The following is a 27911-nucleotide window of genomic DNA, read 5'->3' as shown; positions in this document are numbered from 1 at the left end:
GCCATCTTCGCACGGCATCCGTGACCGTGAACGCTCGGACAAGCACTTTACACGTCCAAAACTCCGTCCAATCATAGCCTTGCCCCAACCACAGCAGCCCTCGTCGACAAATGATTTACGATACATAAAAAAACGGCTGCTCTCCCCGGGCATTGAGTGAGGTGCTCAAAACCCTGATGAAGAGGCGATAATTCTGATATTCTTGTGGAACTTGAACGCATCACTAGTGCACTTCTTCACATGGGCCATTCGGTTGAATACAGGATAAGCGGAGTTGAAAATGGATGGAAGGATTGGTTTAGATTTATTTTCTTAGCATATTGGTATCAGGCCTGGCCCAAAATGAAATAAAAACAAAACTATCTGAGATCTCAGATGAATTTCCATTTTCTCATTTGGCCCCTTAATTATAGTAATTAATTCCCCACGCCCTATTAGGTTTTGTTTGTTTCTCATCCAATGTCATGTCACACGTGATCGGCATCATCCTAACTTAAATGACACAAAAATTTAAAAAATGTTTATATACTCGTATACCACTACAATCCTCTGCTTGAGATATACACCTGCAATTCAGTGTTACTTAAACTTTCCCAAGGTACTGTAGCTTGTATTTACAGACAGTTGTCATTGCGTCTATCTTGCATTATAACTCGTTTTTGTTTTTCAGGATAGAAAATAGTACATTGTTGTTTTAGGAATGGCAGACTGTAGTCAATAATTGAGAAGATTTCATTCAGAGGTTACACTCATATCAACTGGTTTATTTCACAATAGGCAGCAAAAATAGTTCATTATTTAAAAAAACAAAGCTTGTTTCATCACCACTGATAAACTTGCTATCATTAAAAAAAGGTTACATACATTATATAATGCATTTTGACTTTGTATGGTCTTTTTTTTTTTTAACATGTTTTTGTCTTTGACATGTGCATTCTTTTAAATTACATTTATGAACAACACAGAGAACCAATCATAAATAGACATTTAAAAACTATTATGTGTTGGCCTTTACAAAAATGTGATGATTATTCTCAGATGGTTCTTGGATACGTTTGTAGCCTATTTAATGTTAACTCGTTCACTGCCATTGACGGCTATAGACGTAAAAAATTAATTTGAACTATTTCTATTAGTTTAAAATTGTTCCCACTTTTGTGAACAAGAATATAAAAACCTAGAAAAAAATGTTATTGTACATATTGAACAAATATAAAATTTGTGATTAATCATGACTTAACTATTGAAGTCATGCGATTAATTACAATTAAAAAATTTAATCACCTGATGCGATAAAAAGAAGAAGAAAAGACTATAAAAAATTAGGGGCGTCAGCTGATTCATTTTTTAAATTGTAATTAATTGCATGACTTCACTAGTTAACTCACGAATAATCACACATTTTATATCTGTTCTAAATGCACCATATTTTTCCCCCTAGATTTTCATACTCTTGCTAACAAAAGTGAAAAAAACATTTAAACTAATAGAAATAGTTCAAATGAATTTTTGACGTCTATAGCCGTCAATGGCAGTGAATGAGTTAAATTACCCATATGTGACTTGCTGTCAGGAAGGTGAGTTGCAGCTGACCTGCAACACAACACACCTTTAATGATAAATTTCATGTTATTAGAGATTTGATGAACAACATTGGGGGATATTTACAGTGCGCTGCGACGAGGAAGAAAGAAGATGGCTCTCCAGGAGGTACGTTGCTCTTCGCTTCACATCTCCTTCGCTGTGGTATTGTAAAGTTTCAAGAAGTGAAATGCCACCTTCCTTCACAAAGTCCTCAACCACCTGAGGAAGAATATCAGGTGATGGAAGATGTCGACAATTTGATGCAAGTGGATCACAATCAAGTGTTTGACTTACTTGAGAACCACTAGTTAAGAGCATGAAAAGGATGTCAAGGCTCAAGGTCACCACCTCTCGCTCTGCCATCTTAAGTGTGGCGAAGAGGGAAGACAGCAATCCGATCTCAGCCAACTGGATGCAGAACTCCTTTTTCTTGTGGGCCACATTTGCCAAAACTCTCAGGATCTGAATATGGGACGCCAGAGAGATGGCGCCCAACATCATTAAGATACAAGTAGTTACGATGTTAAAATAATTGAACTTAAGTTCTTGTACAGACCATAGTGTTGATGCCTTGAGAGAATGGGAGAAGCTGGATCAAACTCGGGACTAAGTGAAAAGTCATCAAGGCCGAACAGAATAGATTGGATTGAGCTAAAACAAATGGGAATTAAATATTATACTTAAGATGTAAAAACCCATCCGCTATTCATCAAGTAATACACTGTCATGTGAATTGTTTTACTTTGTGTTTAAATAATATTTGTGTCAAATAAAGAACCACCTGTGAGATTGTTGAGGACCCAGGAAATCTCTCTGGCCAAAGAGGGTCGAGTCTTGACGTAAGCCTGAAGCAGAGCGCACAGAGCGACCACAAGCCCAACATCACTCAAACAAGCGTCCGCCACATCTGGCGTGCAGGAAGACAGGAGGTTCCCTACGCACCTCAGCAGAGGACAGAGAAGCTGAGGAGGGAAAAACAGAAAAAACTGTCATTCTACACTTCACTAGTTCGATCATTATTTATATATAATAAATACTGTATCTTATCTATCAATGCCAGCGACATACTAAGGCACAACAAATACTCTTCTATGAGATGTCAGAGTACTTATTTGAGTTGTAGACCAACCTTTTGTGACATTTGAGTTTGGTTTTGTGCGTAGATATTTTTCAAATGAAAATATTTAATGTTTGGGAAACGAACTCACCAACTCAAGTCCCTCTTCTTTGTTTCCTTGAGCAACAGCACCACCCAGTGACACTAACAAAGAACTGCACCGCAGCAGAGCCCCGCAAGCCAAAAGAGCTCCGTTATCCTTGCCGCTTAGCGGAGAAAATAAGTAAAGTCATGCCTTTATTAAAATATATATATATCTACAATTTAACAAATAAGAGTTGATTGGCATACATGCTTAGATAAGACGACAGCGCTTACCTGGACGTGAGGTAGTGCAGACACCATGCACATTCAATGGCAGGACCCACAGAAAAATTCTGGTCTGGTGTCAGGACTGCTAAAAGGTGTGAAGGTAAACTAGAGGCCAAAACCAACCTGCAAAATGTGAGAGAGCCATCACCATCTTGTGTAATCGCCAAGGATGTACAGTAAGTGGTAGGTGAGGTGCTTACGGGATGATTTTCTCTGCTGCATCTTTGGTTTGGAGAAGCTGTGAAAGGGTGAAACCGACAGCTTCCACCACTGCCATGTTATGCTTCTGGTTCTGGACAAGTGTTATAAAATATTGTATTTTAAAGGAGAAATGAACCCCTTTCTTTACAATAATATGTTGTATGTGCTCACACTAATCCAAATACAGTATTATGATTCATACTGCCTCTGTGGAAAATTAGTTCAGCATCAAAATCCACCTATTTTTATCCATGTCAGGGGGCGGCCATTTTGTCACTTGCCGGTGACTTAAAAATGACAGCACAGGTAGCAATCACAATTCACCTGTTTATTGAAAATGAGCCGTGATTGGTCATGACCTGTGCAACTGTGATGTCATTTTCAGTCGACATCAAGTGACAAAATGGCTGCCTCCTGACATGGATAAAGATGTTTTGATTTTGTTGCTTTATTAATTTATTCAACAAACGCAACATTAATCTGAATACTGTTTAGGCTAGTGAGGCTGCATGTTGACTTCCCTTTAAGGCCAATTTTATGGTGTTCATTTACAGTATTTCTGACCAAGTTGTACCTCTATACAGCTGGCAAGTGCCGGTATCACTCCCTGAGCCAGAAGTTTCTCTCTGACATCACTGTCAGGACACAAATTCCCAAGCGTGTAGAGACAAAGCACCTGTGTGAATACACAAAAAAATGAAGATGAATGGTTCAGTCTTATGCAATTGGGCGTGGGGAGAAAGGCTACTGACAGTGAACCTGGTGCTTTGTCCAGACAGATAAGTGAGGAGGTAGGGCGTGGCAGGCAGACAGGCTGCAGCAACGCTGGGATGGGGAGAGTGAGACAACTCGTGCAGACAGCGGACAGACTGCAGGCGGAACAAAGTGTTGGGGCCAGTGAGGAGGCCGACCAGCATGTGGATACTGTTCTCTTGCCTAGACAGAGTGATGCACAATAAAAATCAAATCTTTTTCCATTGGTCACTTACAGAAAAATAAAAGGCAGAGGGAGGCATACTTGATGAAAACAAGTTGAGCTGACGGGTCACGGAGAGATTTAGTCAAGGTTTTAAGGTGGGCTTCCCTCTCTGGACCACTGTGTTGAAGTTTGTGGAATAAACTGACAACATCCTGCACACAGAAGACTTGTTTTCTACTTTTTTATTTCGATGTAATTGATCTGAATATATGCAGTAGCTGTCAATCACCTTTTCATATGAACATGTGTCCATGGTGACTTCTTGCTGTCCCTCATCTTCATTCACCAAGAGTCTCTTGCTCACAAGTTGTCTGTCTCTGCGAGCCTGACGAAGGGCTACGTACAGCACCACAAATCACATCTCACCCAACAGATAGCAGCTTTTGCCAATGACAGACATACGTGACACCTATCTGATGGTGTTAGTCAAAAGCATTAATGTTCTTACTAAATGGTGTTGCCAGGGAATGCAAGGATTTTGATGACACATAAGGCATAAGTTGACCATATCTAGACACAGTTACAAAAAACAAAAACAGCAACATAACCCATTTTAATCAGACTGAAAACAAGATGAAGTCGTGTAATCAATACGCCTGACTTTATATTGATTCCTTAAATGCCGCAAATTAAAAACACCAAAACAAAAAAGCGAGTTCTTACCTTTTTCCTGCTCTCGTCTCTTTACCCGAAACTCCTCCAGGCTGTAGGCTGCTCGGGCAGCTTTATGGGGAACTCTATTTAACCTCCACATTATCTTAATTTTGAAATAGCGTAAAATTAAATTGATAATGCAGGTTGGCATAGAGTTGACGCCTTGAGACCAAAACAAATAAAAACAGAATGAATTCTTCTTCTGTTGGAATTTACTGGCGGTTGACAGCTAGCTATTTGTTGCATTACCGCCACCTCGCGTTGAACGGGAGATCAATACAGTACATCATGGGCCAAATTGCTTTTCAAATGGTGTTGACAACTTTTTGACATGTGTTGTGGAATACATTGAGAAAATTAAGTATAAATGGCTGAACTGACATCTCAATGCCTAAGGGCTGAGGTAACTACTATTACGGGACACACGGCTCACCTGTTTTCTGGGTTTGGTCATGTGACATTCGCAAGCTGAGCCCGTTTAAGCACTGTGATGTCATTTTCAGAAGACAGCAGGTGACAAGCGAGGGCACATAAAATATCATAAAATAAATTATTTTGTAACACCAGTCCTGCCTGAACCTTTTGTGACACACAATCGATTCTAAACACAGCCAGACTCACAACAATTTTCAATCGGACCAGCAGTTTTTTTTTTTTTTTTACTTTAATTTGTTATAAAACTATATTGTACAACATGCGGAACAAAACACTAAAGTATGCAGTGTTGATGTGCTTGCGTACATAAAAACAGTTTAGTCATGTAAAAACATTTGTCCATTGGTAATTTCATGATGCAATCATAATTACTGTCTAGTAGGAAATCGCATTAGTATTATGTTTTTACGTTCTGTGCCTAAATGAAAAATACCGACATCTGAGCCTTAGCTTGAATTTGGGGAGCAACTTGGGCAATCTTTTATGAATCTACCACAAACAAAAATGGGCACTATATAGCATACGTGGCGTGCACAGACATTGACAATTCCGAGATGTCACAAGTCAAGTTGGTGGTCAATTTGGTGAACGAAATCTATACGCACATTGAAAAACATTGGACTTTGGATCATTAAAATTTGATTTTTGAGGATTATTTTGATTTCAAAATATGATGAAATGTCGTTTGGCTACTATGACAATCTGTGTGGCTTGTATGATAGTCACAGGCAAAAGCATTACAATCAGCCGTTTGTTTTCACCGTATGATGAAAGAATTTGCTTTTTTTTTTTGCATTGGGGAAGTTTCAGAAATGTCCGGATGTTCGGAATTGCCAATAGAAGTTTTAAAATAAACATTACACACACATATAATAATACCCCACATCTAGTTTAAATAACAGCTTATTTTAGGGCAAAATAGGGCAAGACTTGTAGCATAGAAATAACTTCATAACAGTTACGGTTTGTACAAAATAATAGCTAATAATTTAGCTAATAATAGCTTCATGCCTGCTGATTTAGTACATACCACTTAAAAATAAAATGTAAATAGCTTTTTAGATTTTTCAATAAAATTAACCTTAAGGATCAAATCAATATTAAAAGAGCTTTAAAAGGTGGTAATCAATAGTGAACACAACTCTCTCCGGCCTTAAGTCTGATCTTTCATCTTCATGTGTCTTTGATTTCATCCAAGAGAGCAGAGAGATGCTTCCCTTGGCCGCTTGCTGTATAGCTCCTTTTCTTTTTCCCTTTTCAGCCTCTCATTTCTCGGCATTATGCTACAATTAGTAAACAAATAGACCGATGGCATGAGAATGAATAAGACCGACTGATTGTTGTGATTACAAGAAGCAAAAGGGTATTTTTCATAGGCAATTGACAATTCCCAACATCCAGGCATTTCTGATATTTCCACAATGCAAATGGTTCGACCACCAACGACGTATTGGATTGATTTTGCCTGTGACAGACACAAACGACAGTTAATCACATCACATCAGGCTTCCCCCCACAACTTTAATCCTGTATCTTTTCTAAAATAATCTGTCCTCAATTAACTGTTTATTAAAAAAAATAAAAATAACTTTCCAAAGGGGACTTTCTTGACAGAGGGTCAAGCGACTAAGTGTCTGCCTGTGCACGCCAGTGCTTAGTACAGTAGGTGATCATATTAAAATAACAAGAAAAGGGATACAAATCCTTTAAAAAAAAGGAAAGAAATATTATTATCTTTATAACAAAAGACTCATCCTCCAGTTCATCAGAAAGGAACCAAAGAATTTTCTTCCGCTAAAAAAGAAAAGAAAGAAAAAAAAGGCAATAAAAGACTTTCACAGTCCAATGACTTCACTATAGAAGTCTGGATGGCTGGTATTATGAAACCACCTTGTGCTTCTCACATCATGGCTGTGTTCATGCGCTGGTCGGCGTCGCTGAGACAACTTGACTTTTTTCTGCAGAAAGAAAGTGACAAAAACATTGCAGCGCTTTAAAGGCCTTTTCATACTGCACTTAGCAGCCGGAAGATTGTCTATTTAGTGTGACTTACTTTTCTTTTTCTGTGATGGAGGGCTTGGCGTCTCCAGGGTGAATAGAGGAACAGTGGCAATTAAGCCCAGTTTTCTTTTCCCTTTCTTTTTAACATCTGTATTTGGCTCGGCTATCTCGTCTACATTAACGCTCGTGTTTTTATCTTCAACTATGTGCTCCTCACCAGGATTAGCTTGGTCTTTTTTCCTCTTCCTTTTTGTTTCGTCATTGACCCGCTGAGGAGTTCCCTCTGCCGGATGACTCTCTCTCTTTTTCGTCTTTGCTTTCTTCTCCCTCACATCTGCGTTGGGGGTGACCATGCAATGTTCCGTCTCCACGTCCCTCCTCGGTTCTTCTTTGTCGTCCACCTGACCTGGAGATTCCTGTTGAGACGCTTCCTCGCCAACCTGTGCACTGTCAACGGTCCTCTGCTTCCGGGCTTCCTTCTCATCAGCTACTGGCTCAGAGATTCTCTCTTGATCAGCATCTCGCTTCTTTTTCTTGGATTTCTTGTCTTTTGTAAGAGTCTCAGATATTTGACTATCGGGAGCCTTCTCCTTTTTCCTGGCCTTCTTTTCTTTTCTTTTGACTTCTTCAGCAGTCACACTTGTGTTCACTGCTAAACGCTCATTTTGGGATTCAGTACTGCAGTTTGTTATATTGCCCACCGGTTCCTTGGTGCTGTTTTCTTTTGTGCTCTCTCCCATTTCGCTTTCAGAACTATCCTTTTTTTTCTTCTTTTTTTGTTGGACCACTGGAGCCTCAGCATTTTTTTTAACGGGAGTTTGAGCTTTTTTCTTTTCCTTCTTTTTTGCCTCTTGAGATGACGATGTAGTTGTCCCTTCATCTGATGTCAGATGTTGTGTGCCATTCAAGGTGGCCGGAGTAGACTTTTCGGCGGGACCTGACTTTGCTTGTTCCTCCGTCACTGCTTTCTCGGAGACGTCACATTTTTGAGCGGACTCCTTAACAGGCGTGTCATTTTTAGGCTTTGCCCGACTTTTCCTGACTCTCTTTTTTACAGGTTTGGCCGGAGATGAGTCTAAAGCATTGATGGTATCCATCTTGGCTACGTCGACCTCTGTGGACAAGGAAACTATATCTTAAACACACGCGCACACACACACACACACACACACCTTTACCCTTTCTTGGGCATTTTCAGTGTTTTTGATTGGCACACCCATACACACCTACCTGACATTTGTACCACCATTTTCATCCATTTGTCAATGTCCAAACTGCTGTCCGAGTCAGAATCACCATCACCGGCGGTCACGGCATTTCCTTGCTTCTTCAACGTCTTTGCTGGTGTGACACTTTTTGTAGTTTCATCTTTTTTCTCCTCTTTTGGGATAACCGACTGAAAATACAAATCCCACACATTCTTGTATAGTACTTTAGTAAGCAGTCAGTATTTTTCAAGAGTTAAGTGAAAACCCACCTTCTGTTTTTGTGGTTTCTTTGCAGGTTTGTGCTTGGAAGCGGCTAGATGGTCAGGATCCAAAAGAATTACAATGCATTAATACAAAAATACACAAAACAAATTAGCATCTTTATCATTACGTAGACTGTCCTGTATGTGTGTCCTCATACCCCCCCCCAAAAAATTTTTTTTCATACTATAACGCCAATACCATGCAGAGATGTTAAGGTAATGGATAATAACGGATGACAACACATTGACGGGAAACATGGCATCAGTATTCCTATTTGTATATCCAACAAATTCTACGTTCTTCTTTGTCTCTTGTCTATGTACATCTAATGTTCAGACTGAGACCTCACATTACTCAAGTAATTTGTGTTACAGGATACATTAAAGTGAAAAGTGTTTCAGGACTGAGGAAAAACAAAGACGGATCTCAAAATTTGTTAGGCTACAAAATGTAATTGAGTGAAATTTATGCTCGCAGTTTGAACACTGTTACCGTTGTCCCCTTTAAAGGTGAACCCGAGTCAAAAAGTTTCTTTGCAATGTTCAAAGTGCCCCAACCTGCCTAAATGCAGTATTTTGATTAATATTGTGAGGAACAAGCATGATCAATCCACCCGTTTTCATTCATCTCAAGGGTGCTGCCATTTTATCCAGCATTGCCCCTCCTACTGTCAATTTAAACTGACATCAAAGGCCCCTTTAAAAAATGGATGAAAACGGGTGGATTCATCAGCTTAATTCTTACTAAACGAACACAATAAAGAATAGCGTGGTTAGATTTGCAGGGGCACCTAGAACATGTTATTGCAAACACTGTTTTGTATATGTTGTTTAATCATACCTTTAATTGGAGTTGATCCTTTTGCATTGAAACTGGAGTACTTGTTCTCGGAGTGCCTGACAGGAACACACACACTTAATATTCAAAGCATTTGCAAATAGAATAATGAATGTGTTTGATTTCCACAATAAACTCACTTCAACCAGAAACTGTAGATTTCCACTAATGATGCAGCTATACCTGTAGCACCCACCACAAATTCCTGCAAATAAATCACAGTTAGTTTGTTTGTGGCTCTTATCTTTGCAAATGTTCAAATTAAAGGGTGCTTTTTCAATCTCCACAGATGACGACAGAACACAAATTGAGGTAACGTATTTATTTTTTGCTGTACTAAAATAAAATGTAATTGCACATCCACTACAGTAGGTGGCAGTTGTGCTCTGGTTGCCAAGAAAATCAAAGTTACAATTCATGTTTACTCATCTGTAGAGGGGACATCACAACACTTTTATAGACAAATTATACTATTTAGTCGCGGTGGGGAGTTGGGGGAGGGAAAAATTGAGAAGCACTGCTCTGGATTAGGCAGCGAATTATAGGTAATAGTTGTTACGAAGTGGATGTGTTCAAGGTTGTGGTATAGTGGTTAGAGCTGTAGCCACGAAAGTACTGGGTCACGATTCGAATCCCACTATGCATTTTTTTTAAACTACAATTTATCGCAGCCAGTTGGGAGCTGTAAACGATTTTCCTCATTTAAAGAAGTGTGTCCTACTGTCTGATGATCTGCTCTCAGGGTTATGGATAGAAATACTGAATGAGAATAAATACTCAGGTCAAGTACAGACATCTGGAGAATATTGTAACGAAGAATACATATATAGTGATGTACAGTACTGTACTTCGTTAGTTACTTCCATCAATCGTAAAGCGTAGAAACTGTTGGTAGTCTATAATCCACGTGCATTTCCACACAAAAACTCTCAAAAAAAGATGGGCAAACAACTCTCAAACAAAGATAGGCAAACAACTCTCAAACAAAGATAGGCAAACAACTCTCAAACAAAGATAGGCAAACGACTCTCCGTTGCATGCCCCTTTCATTTTGCTGTGTACCTGTGGGCTGTGCCTCAGGAGTTCCTCCGCAGCCGAGTGGAATCCATTCTCCTTCAAATAGCGAAAAATGAGCACGATCAGATCGTCTTGGGAGGCGTTCACAGCCATCTTTTCCTCGCAGCGGACAACTGTAAAAACGCACGTAAACGTGCTTTTTCTAGCATAATGATTTAACCTGGACAACTACAAGAAGTCGCTGCTAACTATCACACGTGTATTCAAATTCTTTAAACCAAGAATGCAGTTCCAGTTTCGCGCGTTGCATCACGGGATGCATTGTACGGCATTTAGTTCTTCTTGTTCTTTCGATTGTTGAAGGCATTGCAAGCATATGTAAGGTGCATACCGCCACCTACTGTACAAGAGACTGTATCATTCATGTCCCCACTTCTATCTATTTAGTTACTCATTTCAGCGGCAGTCTCTCTCTCTCTCTCTCTCTCTCTCTCTCTCTCTCTCTCTCCAACGTGAGCCAATTCACATGATCAACATTTTCTTTAACACGTCTGACATTTTTCAGAATTCTTTTTACTGCGCTTCGTTCCGGTTTAAAGACGATTTGCCTGTATTTCATTTAATGTTCATTTCATTGCACAACAAATGTGTTGTACGGACTAGAAATAGCTAGAAGCTAATTTTCATCTGGAGTCCCTGGTCAGAAGCGATCAAAGTGACAAGATTCAATATTCACCGTATGCAGTGATGGTTGGATAAACGAATTACAGAAGATCTGTTAATAAACAGCAAAATGATAGCATTGTGTACATAAGAAAGAGCAGCGGAACGGAAAGGGAAAAGTAGGGAAAGGTAGATTAAAAAGGGCATTGAGTCAGACGGTGAAATTGAACTAAGGAGTGACAATAAGAGAATTGTCCTAGTGAAAATGGATGTGAGAGCATTAAAAGTGAAATTCAAAATTCAGAAAAACAGATAAAGTCTCAAATATGCATGTCCAATAGTGGTAAGCCTATCTCAATATTTACATGGGAAATTTGGAGTACTGATTAATTGTATGAGATGGAAATTTGATGTGTAAAAATGAAGAACATTGTGAAAAAGCTATGAAATAAAAAAAAAGTAATCAATCTTAAAAAAATTAAACATTAGAAACAAAAGGGATGCTATGGTATCTCAGTTGGTGTGAGTTTGAAAAACAAAAAATACATTAGTGGACACATGGTGAGTTTGAAGAGATTGATGAAATGTTGGGAAGGGGAAAAGTAGAAATGATACTGTTAGTACAGAAGACCTTGGTTTTCATGATGAACCCGTTCCAAAATGTCTAGACTAAAAACAAATTGTATGAAAAACAAAGCAATATTTTCTATTGGACATCATGTGAATGCAATTAGTCCGTTCCAAACAACCAAAACAAATTCACAAGAAATACATTTGACAGAGAATAACTAAATAAAATAATGTGAAATAAATTCAAGTGATTAATAAAATGAGAAAAAAAACATTCAACATGAATTTATCATCAGTTCTTTCGCATGTTGTTTAAAAAATAAAATACAAATTTAATTAAAGGTACAACACTTAGAATTTGTTTTTTTGACCTGAAGGTGGTTTAATAAGCCTAAAATGGCTGTGCTACCCATTTAGTGTCCCCGACCCCTTGTTGAGAATCACTGGTCTAATTGTACCCAGTTTGCAACTGGTTTCCATCTAAACTCAAGTTCACTAAAATCTGAGTATCGTGTGAAAGAAAGCTGGAGAAGCTGGGGTTAATGTGGGTTCATAAAGGTTGTTTCCACTCTCCATGGTTAAAAATAATAAAAACAAAAATAACAATTAAAACTGATACTGCGAGGAATTGGTGAAAAAAAAATTCAAACAGGGTCTCACACACCTGTTGTAAGGGGATATTTAAAATGAAAGCACAATGTCTTTCCGAAGGGGTTTTGGTGTAATTTTTTCTTCAATTGTCTGCTTAGTTTAAGGAAAGTTAGGGTGTCAGTCCAAACTTGAAACAAAACTCTCTCTCTCTCTCTCTCTCTCTCTCTCTCTCTCTCTCTCTCTCTCTCTCTCTCTATATATATATATATATATATATATTAGGGGTGTTAGAAAAAATCAATTTGGCAATATATCGCAATATTACAGCGCGCAATTTTCGAATCGATTTTTAAACATCAATTTTTTATGGGAATATTCAACAAAACGTCTTACTTAGGGTTAGGATTTACACATTAAGCATAGAAGATTGTTATATTAATGGAACATTAAGCCTTAATATTTTATTTCAGTGCTGTTCAAACATGAAACAGACTGCAACCTAATTTTTCAGATAAATAAATACATTTTCATACAAATCTTACAGTGTACATGTACAAGTTTACTGATTAGTATTTTCTAAATAAGAGTTTTAAAAAAAATCGCAATAATCAATTTATAGATTCGTATCGGGATTAATCAAATCGAATCGTGACCTATGAATCGTGATACGAATCGAATTGCCAGGTCTTAGGCAATTCACACCCCTAATATATATATATATAAAGCAATGTGCCGTACATTACATACTAAATCTCAATACTGGATGGGTGTCGCCAAGTACTGTATGACTGTACCGTCTTACATCACTTGTTCTCCAGAAAAATACATATCTACTTCAGGTTTACTCTGTAATGAGGCTTATTCAGAGAGAATTGACCAATACTATTTTAGGGAAGAAAAACAACAGTTAACATTTTAAATACAATGTGTTTTTGCTGCTATATAACATTAAGTGAAGGAACATTTTGGGAGAACCTGTGAAAAATTTCCTTGAGCACATAAAAAAATCGAGTATTACCCTTCGACGACATGCAGGAAATGTGAGTGGTCACCCTTGTAAATGGCACTCTGTTCTCTTTTTCGGCAATATAAAGTATCTACTCTCCATTCCAAACATGTCACGTTCACAAGTAATGCCTATGTCTCGAGAAGTGTGATTTCCAGGGATTAAGAGGTGTTTTTTTGCCACACCTAGTGGCAGTGCAATTCCACATCTCTACAAACAACTATAATGTTAAATGATTACCTCTCTGATGTTGTCAAAAAACTAAGCTTTTCTTATTATCATATTATATAGATTTAATTTAAAGCGATTTTACATTTAAAAAGAATTGCTTTAAGTAGTAGGTATGTTCGATACCACTGTTTTTCAGACAGATACCAGTACGAGTACTCAACTCTTGAGTAGTCACCAATATGATACGCAGTACCTATACTTGTACTTATGATACATAGAAAAATAACTAGAATTTTCCCTTAAATTTGCATGAAATTAATGGCAGTTTTCTATTCTTCTAATTTCTAGTTCCTGATCATTAAAAGGCCACAATACTGTACCAGAGGCATGAGTAGCAGCACCTTGAAATAAGGCCGGATATTGGCCTGATAATGATGATATAGATACCCACCCCTCGTAAATAATTGAATCTCTGGAGTGCCAAAATACACAGCAGAGTGTAAACTGAAATTCCCCTTTGAGTGATTATAACATAATGAGGATATTAAAAACAATAAAAAAATTAAAAAACATGTTGTTGGTCGAGATGCCCTCCAAGGTGACTCTGGTGAGTTTGTGGAGGAAGTTTTTGTGTTCCCGTCCAGCTGCAGCAACATTCAGCCAAGTCAAACATACAGTACTCTTGGCATCTACCATGGGGTCTTTCCTGTTAACACATCAAAGTTACAATTCATGTACAGATTGCTTAAAAAAAATACGACTAATCAAAATTAAAAGTGCCTTTACCTACTTTTGGTTCTCTTACAGTTGAACAAAGGACACAAATTATTTTTATTTTATTATGGTAAATGTAAAGCATACACTCAGTGATGAGTTCAATAAACTGTAGAACCTTAAAAAAATCCTAGAAAAACAAATGTGATTTGACGCCCTGATGGGAAAATGTTTTAATTAATGTTAGACTCAGTAAAACTGCTGCATCAGTCATACATACAGTATTCCAGATCAGATATTTAGATGCATGCCGTGACGAATGAAGTGATTTTATCGGTTACAGCATTGCACTTCATCTTCATTAAATAGAGAAATTAATGTTGCTAAAATTACCTCTGATTCACATTGTAGAGTAGGAATAAACAAATGTTGAACATGCACTCTTAAAACAAATGCATCTTTATATGGAATAGAAGGATGACAAATTGGGCTAAACATTTTGGCCTGGAGCACAGGAAAAGGGAAAACGTCCATCCAGTCCTCAGATTAGAAAATTGGGGTAAGAGGTGGGGTAATATGTGCAGGTTTACGGGCAGCGGTGTGCTGATTAGAAAGGAGGCAGTGTTCGCGGTGAAGGGAAGCAGCCGTATTGAGTAACAGCGCCTCTTCCTTCAGCCAAAGCCAAACATGTGCTGGTGACCGACACATCGCAGCTGCAACCCTGTGTCTGCTTGCCTCTCGGCTCATCAATGTGTCACGGAAACCAGCATAATAAATATAAACTTGTTTGGAACGGGCTCGAAAAAGGCACAGGCTATGTCTGTACTGCGGTGCACAGAAAAAGTGGGAACAAAATACTTGCTTATAGTGTAAATGTATCCATAATTGTGCACACAGTTTGATTGAATTATCATTCATTCTGGTGTTTACAATATACTTAAGTAAATTATTCTTTGTGTTTAATATCTATAACTGATATGTAATTTTTCCTTTTATACTTGCGTACAAGGTCTTGCCTTATTTTGGAGCGCGCACTTTCATTTCTGGGTTCGTACTTCCGGCTAAGTCAAGACGTAAAAGAACGACGCAGCTGGCTTGACCTCGCGGTTATTTGAGTCAATTTATATTTGTTATTTTATTATAGGAACACAAAAATGACTTCAAGACTCTTTAACTCCCTCTTTTATGGCAGCAGCCAACGAGGTATTTTTTTATTTTATTTTCACTGTGTGAAGGTATTAACTAGTTGTGCAGCCATGTATTTTTTTTTTGCTCTTCATACTAAAAAACTCATAAGTGTGAATCTGGTTGTTAGTTAATATACTGTATGCCCTGTTGTTTAATGTCAAATATGACATTTTGTCTCGCCTTATTTTGGAGCGCGCACTTTCATTTCTGGGTTCGTACTTCCGGCAAAGTCAAGACGCAAAAGAACGACGCAGCTGGCTTGACCTCGCGGTTATTTGAGTCAATTTATGTTTTTTATTTTATTATTGGAACACAAAAATGACGTCAAGACTCTTTAACTCCCTCTTTTATGGCAGCAGCCAACGAGGTATTTTTTTTATTTTATTTTCACTGTGTGAAGGTATTAACTAGTTGTGCAGCCATGTATTTTTTTTTTTGCTCTTCATACTAAAAAACTCATAAGTGTGAATCTGGTTGTTAGTTGATATATGCCCTGTTGTTTAATGTCAAATATGACTTTTTGTATCTTTGAGGCCAGTACAGTAGGTCTTTCTAGCTCCTTCCTCTGGGATATCTAAACTTACAAGAGTGAGTTCAAACTTCAGGTGCGCCTCTTTCTCACTTAGGCCTGCTTTTAAACTCAGCCACTCTCGTTGGCACCGTGCCTGTATCAGGGATGCCTTCACTGCTTAGCAAACATCGTGCCCTTTACGGGAGGCTCATTAGCTGCCCAGCGGTCTTCATTCCCACAAGTCTTCCTGCTGCCAATATCAACATTAGCAAGGTAAGATGTGTTGCTCCCAGATTTTTTTTTTTTGCACAGATCTTTATTTAATCTGCAAACCTCAGCATCATAAGGCTCCTCAGTGTTAGCATTTACATTACAGGGCTCAAGACCTTATAGGCTAGAGTGAGATTGAGTGAGCGGGGCCGGTTTCAAAAAGTGGACTAGATTTTAGACTCGCTAAAGTGGTGAAACAGGTAGTGAAGCCTAATGTGGTTTTGGTATGATTTGATCGAGGCCAGACGTATTCTGAGCTCCGCGGATGTTAGTGGTGCATGCCATTGTCTTTCATTCATAAATAATGACAACAGTGTTGGACAATCACTCTGAATCATTGTAGAATTCAATTGATGGAATGAAATATTGCCATTATTGTCTTAAAAATCTATGTAATAACACCACACTGATCTTGCGACACACCATCACCCGCAAGTGGAGATCTTCTTGCAGTTCCTTTATTTTTAAATGTCATTTGTGCTTCATCTATACTGAAGCTATCCCGTCATGTTGTGTTGACTTGCTGGAAGGATGATATCTAAAGCGGGTCTTTCACGCCTGCTCGGACATGTTACCTGAGCCTGGGCAGTATGGTCTGTCTCTTTCCTCGTAGCTCTGCATTAGTCATGAAACGGCAAGCAATATTAAGGGAACGTTTGTGAAAGCTTCGCAGTGTGGAACTGAATCTATGATTGTGTCTGTCCAACTCTGCAGCAGAAGCCCCAACTCAAGTCTCCCCCGCACACTAGTTTTTCTAACTGAGAGTCTGTCTGTCTGTGATCCCAAGTCCCAAGTAGTGTTTTTCTTTGCTTTCTAGTTATGTGTCAAGATGGAAATGTGGGTCACTGGGGTTTTTGATTCTACATATGCTTTCATATTGAATGGTACGACAAAATGATGGTGCTAGCTTCTGATAAGATATTGGTGGGAGCTCTTTGTTATTCCACACCAAACTCATCCAAGCATGTCTTTATGAAACTCATCATGTTGGAACAGAGAAGGGCCATCTCTAAACAGCTCCTATATAATTGAAAGGATCAAGTTGTCCGTGGTCCTGATTAGGTAACTAATTTATAAAGAGCTGTGGCCCCAATACTTCAACTTGAACTTCGAAATTATGGAGGACCAAAACTCAAAATAAATGACTAAAAGTAAAAATAAAACCGTATATAAAAAAAATACAATTCGAAAATTAAATCCCCAAAAATAAATATAAATGGAAATAAAAACAACAACAATATATATATATTGTATTGATTTTTTAAATTATATTTTTTTGTATTCATTTTTATTTTCACCTTTTACTCATTTATTTATTTACTTATTTAGTCATTTAATTATTTTTAATTTTGGCATGCAGTTTTGGTCCATACTGCCCAGGATGAAATGTTATTCAAATAAGGGGGCGGTCCTAAGCGTGTCTTGGGTTGGACAGTGGACAAGATAGTCGTCCATTGCAGCTGGAGTTCTCCAATGCAAGCCGGGAAGCTTTCCTTGTTCGCCGACCCGCTCACTCGACCATTGAAAGGCAGTTTGCAACGACAGAGTCCAACCCAAGACACACTTAGGACCGCCCCCTTATTTGAATAACATTTAATCCTGGCATTATGGACCGAAACTGCCAAAATTCAAAATAAATAAATGACTAAAAGTGAAATAAAAACAGATATAAAAAATATTATTAAAAAATTAACTACAAATGTGTGTGTATGTATATATATATATATATATATATATATATATATATATATATATATATATATATATATATATATATATGTTTTTATTTCCATTTATATAATTTTTTTAATTTAATTTTCAATTAATTTTTTTTACATCTGTTTTTATTTTCACTTTTAGCCATTTATTTATTTATTTAGTCATTTATTTATTTATTTAGTCATTTATTTATTTTTAATTTTGGCAGTTTTGGTCCTCCGTGCTAAATAAATTCAACCACCTCCTACCTGTTTACAAGAATGTTGAACTCTCAGAGATGGAATGTGATCTACGTTCATGAGTGCCACTTGGCTTTAGTAGAAACATTACTGTGTGTGTGTTTAAAGGTGGTAGGAAGCTGATGTTTTTTCAGCCAAGCTGCAAGGTAAATGGGCGGTGTTAACTGGACCACTAGGGGAAGGAAAATGTTTTCCAAGGAGCTTTTAAACATTTTTGGAGTGGCGATGAACTCGGATGAAAGTGTGGCTGAGGCTCACAAACTTTGCAATCAAGCTTGCAAATTTCAGACATGAGAACACAAGACAGATTTCTTAGCGACTGCAAGATGCTTTGGTGACATCACGCTGGAGATCGGATTATTTGTCTTTTAGACAAACAACAATGGCTACAACGGCCCTGACTGGTTTCTCTATGATGAGTCTTCTCAGCCTCGGATACCTGACCTGGGATCTGAATGGTCCAAATCAGGTGGAAAAAGAGCCAGGGCAAACATTTGGTGGGGGGTCTATTGGTCCAAAGCCTCCTCACATTATCTTCATCATGACAGATGATCAGGGATTCAACGATATAGGTTATCACAGCTCTGATATAAAGACACCGGTGTTGGATAAGCTGGCTGCTGATGGGGTGAAGCTGGAGAATTATTACATCCAGCCCATCTGCACTCCATCCCGAAGCCAACTCATCACTGGGAGGTACAGTAGCTCTATCAAAGTCCCGTCTGCACAATTCTTTGACATTTTGAGTAATCCGTTATTGTTATTGGAAATACTTTTTTATTTACAATAATATCTTGTACTGTAAGTGTCCACACTAGTCTAAACACGGCATTCTGAATAATATTGCGTTTGTGGAATCTGAATTAAGCAGCAAAATCCACTCGATTGTATCCATCTCAGGGGGCAGCCATTTTGCCACTTGCTGTCGACTTATAAGGACATCACAGTTGCTCAGCTCAGGCAATGACCAATCACGGCTCAGTTCATGAATAAACTCAGAAAACTGGTGAGTTGTGATTGGATGTTACCTGAGCCCTAAATAACTGTGATATAATTTTCAGTCGACAGCAAGTGGCAAAATGGCCGCCCACTGAGATGGATAAAAAATGCGTGGATTTTGCTGCTTACTTCATATACCAAAAACACACTATCAATCAGAGTACCGTGTTTAGACTGCATGAACATAATGTAAGTATTTGGGTTGACTTCTCATTTAAACACAATTGAAATAGCAGGCAGATTTTTTTTTTTTATCGATAAATAACCAATAAACCTCTAGCTTTAGTAAAATTTCCTGTTGCATTTTCACATTTTCTTTTGTGTATACTGTAACCTACATTCAGAGGATAATAATAATTTAAAAAAAATTGATTTGAAGCGTCTTTCAAGGTAAAATAGCTAAATAATGTAGGCGAGAAACGTAATGTAAAAGGTTTAGTTACAGATGGGTGGAATGGAACAGCCTGAAGGTTTTAAGTTTAGTTTTGAAGAGTTGGAGGGAGTCGGTGGCACGGAGGTCAGGAGGGAGGGAGTTCCAGGGCTTGGGAGCAGAGTGACCGAAGGCTCTGCATCCCATAATGGCGAGGCGAGCACAAGGAACATGGAGTTGGAGGGTGAACGAGCAGGAGAAGGATTCCTTTAGGATAATAATTTTGATTTATTTTACAATCAGCAGTTTGGCACCAACTGGAACTGCGTTAAAGTGATGAACATCCCACTTTGACCAGGAAAATTACAGGAAAATGAGTATGGACCCTGTAAAAATCATATTCACTGAACTGTAGCAGGAAATTAATTAACTTAGCCAGGGCGAGTGTCCCATAAGTTTAGACAGCTTCGAGTCCTGAGTTTTGACTTTGACGTTTGGTGTCTGCACAACAAACATTACGGTAGAACTTTTTTGTTGTTGTTTTGGTTTGGTCAAACTAATTTTGGTACGCACTCGTCTGCCTGACACCGTTCTGTAATTGTCCTGCAGGTACCAGATCCACACAGGCCTCCAGCACTCCATCATCCGCCCACGCCAGCCCAACTGTCTACCCTTCCACCATGTCACCCTTCCCCAGAGGCTGCAGGAGCTCGGGTACGCCACCCACATGGTGGGCAAGTGGCACTTGGGCTTTTACAAGAAGGAGTGCTTGCCAACGCGACGTGGCTTTGACACCTATTTTGGCTCCCTGACCGGTAGTGTCAACTACTACACTTACAACTCCTGCGACGGTCCGGGTCTTTGTGGTTATGACCTCCACGAAGGCGAGACAGTAGCCTGGGGTGAGAGGGGAAAATACTCCACCCATTTGTACACACAAAGGGTCCGCAAAATCCTGGCAAGACATGATCCCCGCACTCAGCCGCTCTTTATCTACCTTTCATTTCAAGCCGTTCACACGCCCTTGCAGTCTCCGCGGGAGTACATTTACCCGTACCGAGGGCTGGGCAACGTGGCCCGCAGGAAGTACGCTGCCATGGTGTCTGTGGTGGATGAGGCGGTTCGGAATATAACGTATGCCCTCCGAAAGTATGGCTACTATCAAAACAGCGTCATGATATTTTCTACGGACAACGGCGGACAACCGCTGTCTGGCGGCAACAATTGGCCACTTCGGGGGCGGAAAGGCACCTACTGGGAAGGTGGAGTCCGAGGTTTGGGATTTGTCCACAGTCCACTCCTGAGAAGGAAGAGGAGGGTGAGTAAAGCCCTGGTGCACATCACCGACTGGTACCCCACACTAGTACACCTGGCAGGTGGTAATGAGTCCCTTACTAAAGGTGTGGATGGATATGATGTTTGGGAAGCCATCAGTGAGGGGAAGGAGTCTCCCAGATTTGAAATCCTTCACAACATTGACCCTCTCTATAACCGTGCTCGAAGTGGCTCCCTACAGAAGGGTTACGGTATTTGGAATACAGCCGTACAGGCCTCAATCCGAGCTGGAGACTGGAAATTGTTGACTGGAGATCCTGGTTATGGAGACTGGACACCACCGCAGGTGCTTCCAAGCTTCCCTGCCAGCTGGTGGAACCTCGAGAGGCACAGCGAACCCAAGAAATCCGTATGGCTTTTCAATATCTCCGGAGACCCCTATGAACGTTTTGACCTCTCCGAGCAGAGACCGGATGTTGTCAAAGAATTGATGGCGAGACTGGTGTCCTACAACCGCACGGCGGTCCCAGTACGGTACCCATCAGAGGACCCACGGGCGGACCCCAGCCTGAATGGTGGTGCTTGGGTTCCCTGGGTGGGAGACGAGGAAGAGGACAGCTGGGATACTTTTTATCTGAAGAAGAATATAGACTGGAAGAAAAAACTTAAAATGTCTCATAGCAGATCATTTTTCAAGAGACTCAACACTAGGATCATGTCGAACAGGATATGACTATCACATGACTCATGAATATCCAGAGGTGTGCATTCTGTCAATGTTGACGGACGGTCAATCCGTCAATGATGGACGCCCATTTTGTTGACGATTAACAATTGTCCGCCAAGTAATCATCAAAAACCGGGTCGATACTCACGGATCATTTTGCCGGCAAATGATGGAAACATTCACAGATGTCCACTTTGCTGACAAATGTCACATGACAATTACAATTTGGTTCGGCTTGAAATATTGACGGATTTATGATTGACGATAGAATAGTCCGACTGTTGACGATTGATGTACGCTCAAAATTCAATGATGTGCCCACGTCTGTTGTCTTATTGGAATGATGACATTCAATCAATCATAATATATTTAATGAGAATAGTTGCATTGTAGATTTTATTTCAAGTGTAATGTGTGTTTTGGCTGCGGACTCTGTTTTGTGCTGCAGCTCTTTCAGGGTATTGGAAGGCTCTGCTACCTCAGCAATGGTGTATGTTGTCCTTTCAGGTAAAATAAACAGTAAGCTTAAATAACATAAATGTTCATGTTCCTTTTGGCACAAAAAAAAAAGGTGACGCTATTTCTGTTTCTCTACGTATTAATGTACTATATTGTGACAAATCTATGGAAAGATCATTTGAAACGGTGAAACCAGACAATATTTTTATTTTAAATCTAGAATGTTAGACCAATTAAAGATACGGTATTTGGTCACATTAAGAATGAATGTCAAATTATGCAATACATAAAACTCTAAATAAGGGGAAAAAAAACATAATTTTGGAACAATTTATGTATTTCATCAGTGTTGTGAACATAACGACTAGGAACCTTTAATATGATAATTACCATTACGTGGGGAAAGCTTTCTTGGCTGCACGAATTAGTCCCCCAACTAACAACAAACTATGCAGTCAACCTTACCTTGAGGTGAAGTGTAACTTGGTGGTGAACATCCAGAAGGATGACCGAGTATGGTATTGAGGTCAATCTTTCCATTAACTTCCATACAGTTGGCTTGATTCTTGATTTATTGCCGTTTTAGTCACAAAGTAATGATGTCACCATTCAGATTTGGAGTTGAAAGATTTGTTGAAACATTGGTTGTTCCTGGATGATTTTTTATGATGCTGTAAATCAAGTAAAAAAAAAAAACAAGTCTATACAATAATATATTTTATGTGCCCCCGCCAATCTAAACACAGTATTCAAATTATTTTTTTTCTTCTTTTTTTTTGGAAAGAAAGCTCAGTATTGTTCATTCGGTAATCTTACCGATTCGACATGTCATCATCATTGCGCTCTCTCTCTCTCTTTTTTTCCTCTTTTCTCTTTTTTTGTATGTGCGTATGCGGGTGTGAGTGTGCACTCATGAATTCACCTAAAACCTATTAAACATCCCATACCGTTCACCTAAATCGAATATTTCAGAATCCAGCTAGAGTCGTGAGGTTGTCAGAAGACCCGAGGAAGGATCAAAGAAAAGAAAGGAAAGTGAAATCCAGCACCGACCAGACATCACCTACTACCCACCGGGTCACCAACCCCAGAAACATCTAAACAGTATTCTGATTAATGTTGCGTTTGTGGAATTGGAATTAAGCAGCAAAATCCATCCGTTTTCAGGGGTCGGCCATTTTGTCACCTGCTCCCGACTGAAAATGACATCACAGTGCCTCAGAGGGTATCTTGTGAAGGTCATAAGACCATACCCACAAAACAGGTGAGCCGTGATTGGTGGCTAACATGAAGAGCACTGAGACACAACACATTAGTTAATTAATCATTAACAGACCTTTACTTGTGAAAAGATTTTGCTTCAAGGTACTCAAATAGTTTCACATTGACCTCCTCATGACAGCATCAAGATCAGTGTTTCTGTATTTAAATTAACTTACAATACTCAGACGTATTTGACTTTACATTTGAGACTTTCACAATGTAGCATTTAGTCTAATGCTGATCCATTCTTCTGTTTTTCACTCTGACGTGGTACCAGGCAGCCACCTTGAAATCTTGTGCTTGCTGATTCAAATCACGCAACAGACAGCTCGAGCCTTCAAAGGAGAAGTGAGACTCTTTACTCAACTTCCTTCCTTCTTGGCTTGCCAGTTTTCTGTGACATTACTATTGAAGTCTCTCTGCATCAACCTTACTATAGAAGGCAGGAATATGGGGCAGGCTGTCATTCTCCTTCTGCTCTTCAGTGGAACAGCAAATGGTAATGTTTTCATCAGGAGAAAAAAAAAACATGAATAATAATGAAGTCGAGATTTGAATGTTTTGCTCCTTACTTGCAGCCTTCCTTCCACCAGGTGATTCGAAATGTAACGGCACCCTGGAGAACTCCCACTGCTCCGTCACTCTTGGAGGGTCGGTCTACATCCAGGTGATGCTGGACGTGAGCGGCCATCAGCTGCGATGTAAAAAAGTGCTTCCCAGCGGAACCATGGTTGTGTTTACGATGAAGAAAGAAAAGCCGGTGATTCAGGAAGCCTTCAGAAACAGAACAGAGTTCTTCATGAACAATGGGACTTTAAAAATTTCCAGTGTTGAGAGGACTGACTCGGGTCAATACATATTGGAAGTCTTTGATCTGAATGGGCGCAGTGTCAAAACCATTACGGTAGAACTAGATGTCCAGGGTACGTATTAAGAGTCCAAATGCAAAAGCGTGTGTTGTTGTTTTGTTTTTTTGCGGGGGGGGCTGTTGTATTAACTCATTCACTGCCATGAATTCTTCTTTTTTTTTTTTTTTAATAGGGGCGACAGGCTATTAAAGTTTTTAATTGTAATTAATTGCATGACTTCACTAGTTAACTCACGATTAATCGCAATTTTTATATCTGTTCTAAATGTACAATAAAAAAAATTCTAGGTTTTCATGCTCTTGTTAACAAAAGTGGAAAACATTTTAAACTAATAGGAATTAGTTAAAATTAATTTGCGACGTTTATAGCCGTCAATGGCAGCGAATCAATTTTTAAAAGAAGAAGAAAAGATTATTCAAAATTTGGGGCGTCAGGCGATTAAATTTTTTATTGTAATTAATTGCATGACTTTACTAGTTAACTCACGATTAATCACAAATTTTATATCTGTTCTAAATGTACAATAAAACAAAAATATTTTCATACTCTTGTTAACAAAAGAGGAAAAAAATGTTTAACTAATACAAATAGTTCAAATGTATTTTTGTCGTTTTTAGCCGTCAATGGCAGTGAATGAGTTAATGTAAATTTTGGGTTTCAGATTAAAGCAAAACAAAATATTGAATGTTCTATAAATTAATTATACTAAATTAAACTAATTACTACAAACGTACTCTTGAAATGGTAAGCTTGTTTTTTTGAGTGGCTATTAATAAGATTAATTCCTTGCAGAAGCTATTTATGGAATACAGTAGAACTTCCTTGGTCAGGGGTATCCAAACCTTTTCTTCTGGGGGCCGCGTAGAAAAATTAGAGGGATGTAAGGGCCACTTTGCAATTATTTACCTTTTTATTTACTAAAAATGGCATAACCAATCTTCCAAGAAATTTCATATTGTTTACGAATTAGTTATTTAAAAACAACAACAACAATAATCAGCCCTCTGTGATAAGCACATTTTGGGGTGGTCAGCAGCCCTGTGACCCACGAGAAAAGATCCGCCCCTGCATTATGTTGATATCCAAAATGAGAACCAAAACTTAAGAGAAATCTGTAGTACGTTGACATGTATATATTGTATGACATCAATTTTGGAGGTTCCACTATATTGTTTATCCATTTGGAGCATTAGATGACTTGCAAACGTGTATTTTACAATTTCATTTGTTGTTTTTACTTTTCAGAAAACCGTTTTTCCATCCTGATTCCAGTTTGTTCTGCACTGGCTGCTTTACTGGTAATCGTGGCCTTGTCTTGTTGCGTGTACAAGAAAACAAGACAAAACAAGAGGTCAGGTACGACTCGCCCACAGACATGTTCTACAAATGGATTATTGTGAAAACATAATAATGTTTTAATTTTCTGAATTTTATCAAGGTTCAGGTAAATCCAAGAAAAAAAAGATTGCAGTAGAATTTTGGAATACGAGTGATCATGTGCAAGACCATTTTTATCACGGACTAAATGGAAGCAACAAATATGATTCTGAGTGCAATGATGTTTTATGATGTAGCTTATTTGAATATTGTGTTTAGCCTATATTTTAGAGTATATCAGTAACTGTTTACATATTGTAGGTAGTGTAACTATTCAAAATTGTGTACATGAATTTTGTTCTGTAGTAATACTTTGGCTTACGAAAGGCTTTTCAACTGCTGATTGTTATCCTAAACTTATGTAACACGGCTATAAATGAGAGCACTGAACTCATCAAAGCAAAATACAACATATTCTATTATAATGTATTTTAAAAGACAGATTATGAAAATGTTTTCAAATGTTGTGATTTATATAGTGTACAGAATTTGGTGTATAAAGAATGGTGAATTTTGATGATCATGTTGAAATAAAACAAAAAAAGTCTTGTGATGGCTATTCTTTTTTTCCCCTTTTTTAAATTAATTGCACATATCAACATTTTCAGTTATGTTAAAGAAATACAGTGGATTCCCGCAATATAGGGATAGAGACCAAGCTGGCCTGCGAACAGCGAAAACCTGTTTATATTGACACCCATTGAAATGCATTTGGGAGAAGAACAAAAAAAAAGTTAAAATGTTTCCAAAAACATTTATCACCATGATAAATAGGTTGGGTCGGCTGAGACATGAATTCACTATGCAAAGGCATTTGAGTTGACTTTGACTATGGAGAGGCATTTGAGTTGACTTTATAGCCTCATTTAAAACAGGAAGAGGGATGTACTACATCGTAACGGTAACATCTTCTGGTTGTGGGAATGAGAGTTTAAATTGAGAGGAGAGCCAATCACAGGGCACATATAGAAAAACAACAATCGGCACTCACATTCACATTCACATCTACAGACAATTAGTCATCAATGAACCTAACATACATGTTTTTGGACTGAGCGAAGAAGAGGAAGTCAAGCTCTCACGAGTCTGAGGTGAACATGGTAACCGCATAAGGGCCTGAGCCAAGATTCGTATCAAGACTCTTTCGACTGTGAGGCAGATGTGTGGAGGAATGTACACCGCTATGTTGTAAAGGGTGTATCTAATAAATAGTGAATTTTGTCTCATGAATTTGTAATCTGTACAATACCAAAATATAATGTAAATGAAAACAAAACAATGTTTCATCTTTTTATATGTCAACTTTGAGTGAGCGTTATCACGATCTTGTCCTTGTTACAAATTTTCATGTTAGCATGTTCTTCATTCAAGTAAACTATTTTTTTTACGTCGAGTGACGTACACCCAAAACACCGACGTCACGTTGCGGTGTTCATGGAAGTAAATATAGTCACGACTCGCAACGTTTTACCGCCAGCCAACTCAGCAAGCGAGTTTTAGAAGTGTCATATGGAAATTTAGCTGTGCTTACAGATTGATGGACTGGTGGACTCGTTTCGCGGACGTGTTAGGAGTTCAATTCCTATGTCTCGTCTGTATTCATTATGCAAATCTAGCTGTGCAAACGCCCGCGCTCCTGGTTGGTGGACTGTTTTCACGCTCGCTCCTGGTTGGCTGCTGCCATCTTCTTCCTCGTGTGTCAGTTTTGAATGTGCTGTTTACAAACAGAAATCCGTCTGATTTATACTCGGCACAAGAAGGCGCTTTGAAAAGCGGCAAAGAACAACGACTTCCTGCAATCGAAGGGACTGCGTTTCACCGAGGTTCTGACAACATTACTGTTTTTTTTTTGCTCCAAATGTAGGAATTTGTTTGTCTGGTCGTCCCGCAAATAACAATAGACGTATAAGAATCATGTTCCAGAAAGAGACTACAACATTACTGTATGTTATTCCACATAGGAATATGTTTGTGGATATACCATGGAAGAAGGTCTGGCTCCTACCCAAAAAAAAAAAAAGATTATGAAAAAAATCAAAGAAATATCTTTTAAGTTGATCCATAAATTTTATCCAGCAAAATCTTATATCAGTAAGAAATTCAAAAAAGATATTGATGTTAACTGTAGCTTTTGAGTGCCCTGAAACTGTTGTACATTTGTTTTGGTACTGTCCATCTGTCAGTTTATTTTGGCAGTGCTTGTGTGATTTCATTCATATTAACATTGAAAAGGACGCCGTAATTGCTTGGAAGAATTTTTTATTTTTTTAAAAATTCATAGAGAAAAATAATTCTAACCATTTAATAAATGTATTATTTTA

At 38.5% G+C, this 27911-nt stretch overlaps 4 protein-coding genes across 9 annotated transcripts; 2 read left to right on the top strand and 2 right to left on the bottom strand.

The window, feature by feature from the left end:
• Window positions 1-743: 743 nt before the first annotated feature.
• Window positions 744-5035, bottom strand: tmco6 (transmembrane and coiled-coil domains 6). 4 transcript variants are annotated; one of them, XM_077578014.1, is made up of 13 exons: window positions 4857-5035; window positions 4642-4703; window positions 4423-4529; window positions 4233-4345; window positions 3967-4150; window positions 3789-3890; window positions 3214-3305; window positions 3020-3136; window positions 2793-2907; window positions 2366-2546; window positions 2141-2235; window positions 1879-2046; window positions 744-1803 (listed from the first exon to the last, which is right to left on the bottom strand). In XM_077578014.1, the coding sequence occupies exons 2-13, from the start codon at window positions 4688-4690 to the stop codon at window positions 1633-1635; spliced, it is 1494 nt and encodes a 497-aa protein (XP_077434140.1). In that variant the 5' UTR covers window positions 4691-4703; window positions 4857-5035; the 3' UTR covers window positions 744-1632. The 4 variants fall into 4 exon arrangements, with proteins under 4 accessions (XP_077434140.1, XP_077434137.1, XP_077434136.1 ...); XM_077578011.1 differs by lacking the exon at window positions 4642-4703 and having other exon boundaries at window positions 744-1593; window positions 1669-1803; XM_077578010.1 differs by lacking the exon at window positions 4642-4703.
• Window positions 5036-5505: 470 nt separating this feature from the next.
• Window positions 5506-10935, bottom strand: LOC144059707 (uncharacterized). The gene is made up of 7 exons (XM_077578978.1): window positions 10655-10935; window positions 9733-9797; window positions 9596-9651; window positions 8761-8804; window positions 8514-8679; window positions 7336-8397; window positions 5506-7240 (listed from the first exon to the last, which is right to left on the bottom strand). The coding sequence occupies exons 1-7, from the start codon at window positions 10760-10762 to the stop codon at window positions 7200-7202; spliced, it is 1542 nt and encodes a 513-aa protein (XP_077435104.1). The 5' UTR covers window positions 10763-10935; the 3' UTR covers window positions 5506-7199.
• A 7429-nt stretch (window positions 10936-18364) lies between these two features.
• On the top strand, window positions 18365-22117 carry LOC144059527 (arylsulfatase I-like). The gene is made up of 2 exons (XM_077578671.1): window positions 18365-18947; window positions 20230-22117. Exons 1-2 carry the CDS (start codon window positions 18634-18636, stop codon window positions 21626-21628), a joined length of 1713 nt encoding a protein of 570 aa, XP_077434797.1. The 5' UTR covers window positions 18365-18633; the 3' UTR covers window positions 21629-22117.
• Window positions 22118-23621: 1504 nt separating this feature from the next.
• Window positions 23622-26138, top strand: LOC144059249 (uncharacterized). 3 transcript variants are annotated; one of them, XM_077578202.1, is made up of 5 exons: window positions 23622-23692; window positions 23784-23843; window positions 23923-24267; window positions 25459-25569; window positions 25652-26138. In XM_077578202.1, exons 2-5 carry the CDS (start codon window positions 23795-23797, stop codon window positions 25780-25782), a joined length of 636 nt encoding a protein of 211 aa, XP_077434328.1. In that variant the 5' UTR covers window positions 23622-23692; window positions 23784-23794; the 3' UTR covers window positions 25783-26138. The 3 variants fall into 3 exon arrangements, with proteins under 3 accessions (XP_077434328.1, XP_077434327.1, XP_077434329.1); XM_077578201.1 differs by lacking the exon at window positions 23622-23692 and having other exon boundaries at window positions 23703-23843; XM_077578203.1 differs by lacking the exon at window positions 23622-23692 and having other exon boundaries at window positions 23703-23843; window positions 25459-25564; window positions 25652-25763.
• Window positions 26139-27911: the final 1773 nt, after the last annotated feature.

The sequence above is a fragment of the Vanacampus margaritifer genome, chromosome 10 (genome assembly GCF_051991255.1).
Source record: "Vanacampus margaritifer isolate UIUO_Vmar chromosome 10, RoL_Vmar_1.0, whole genome shotgun sequence".
Classification (NCBI taxonomy): Eukaryota; Metazoa; Chordata; class Actinopteri; order Syngnathiformes; family Syngnathidae; genus Vanacampus; species Vanacampus margaritifer.
The sequence above is the reverse complement of the archived record's forward strand: the minus strand, read 5'-3'. Positions and strand labels throughout refer to the sequence as shown.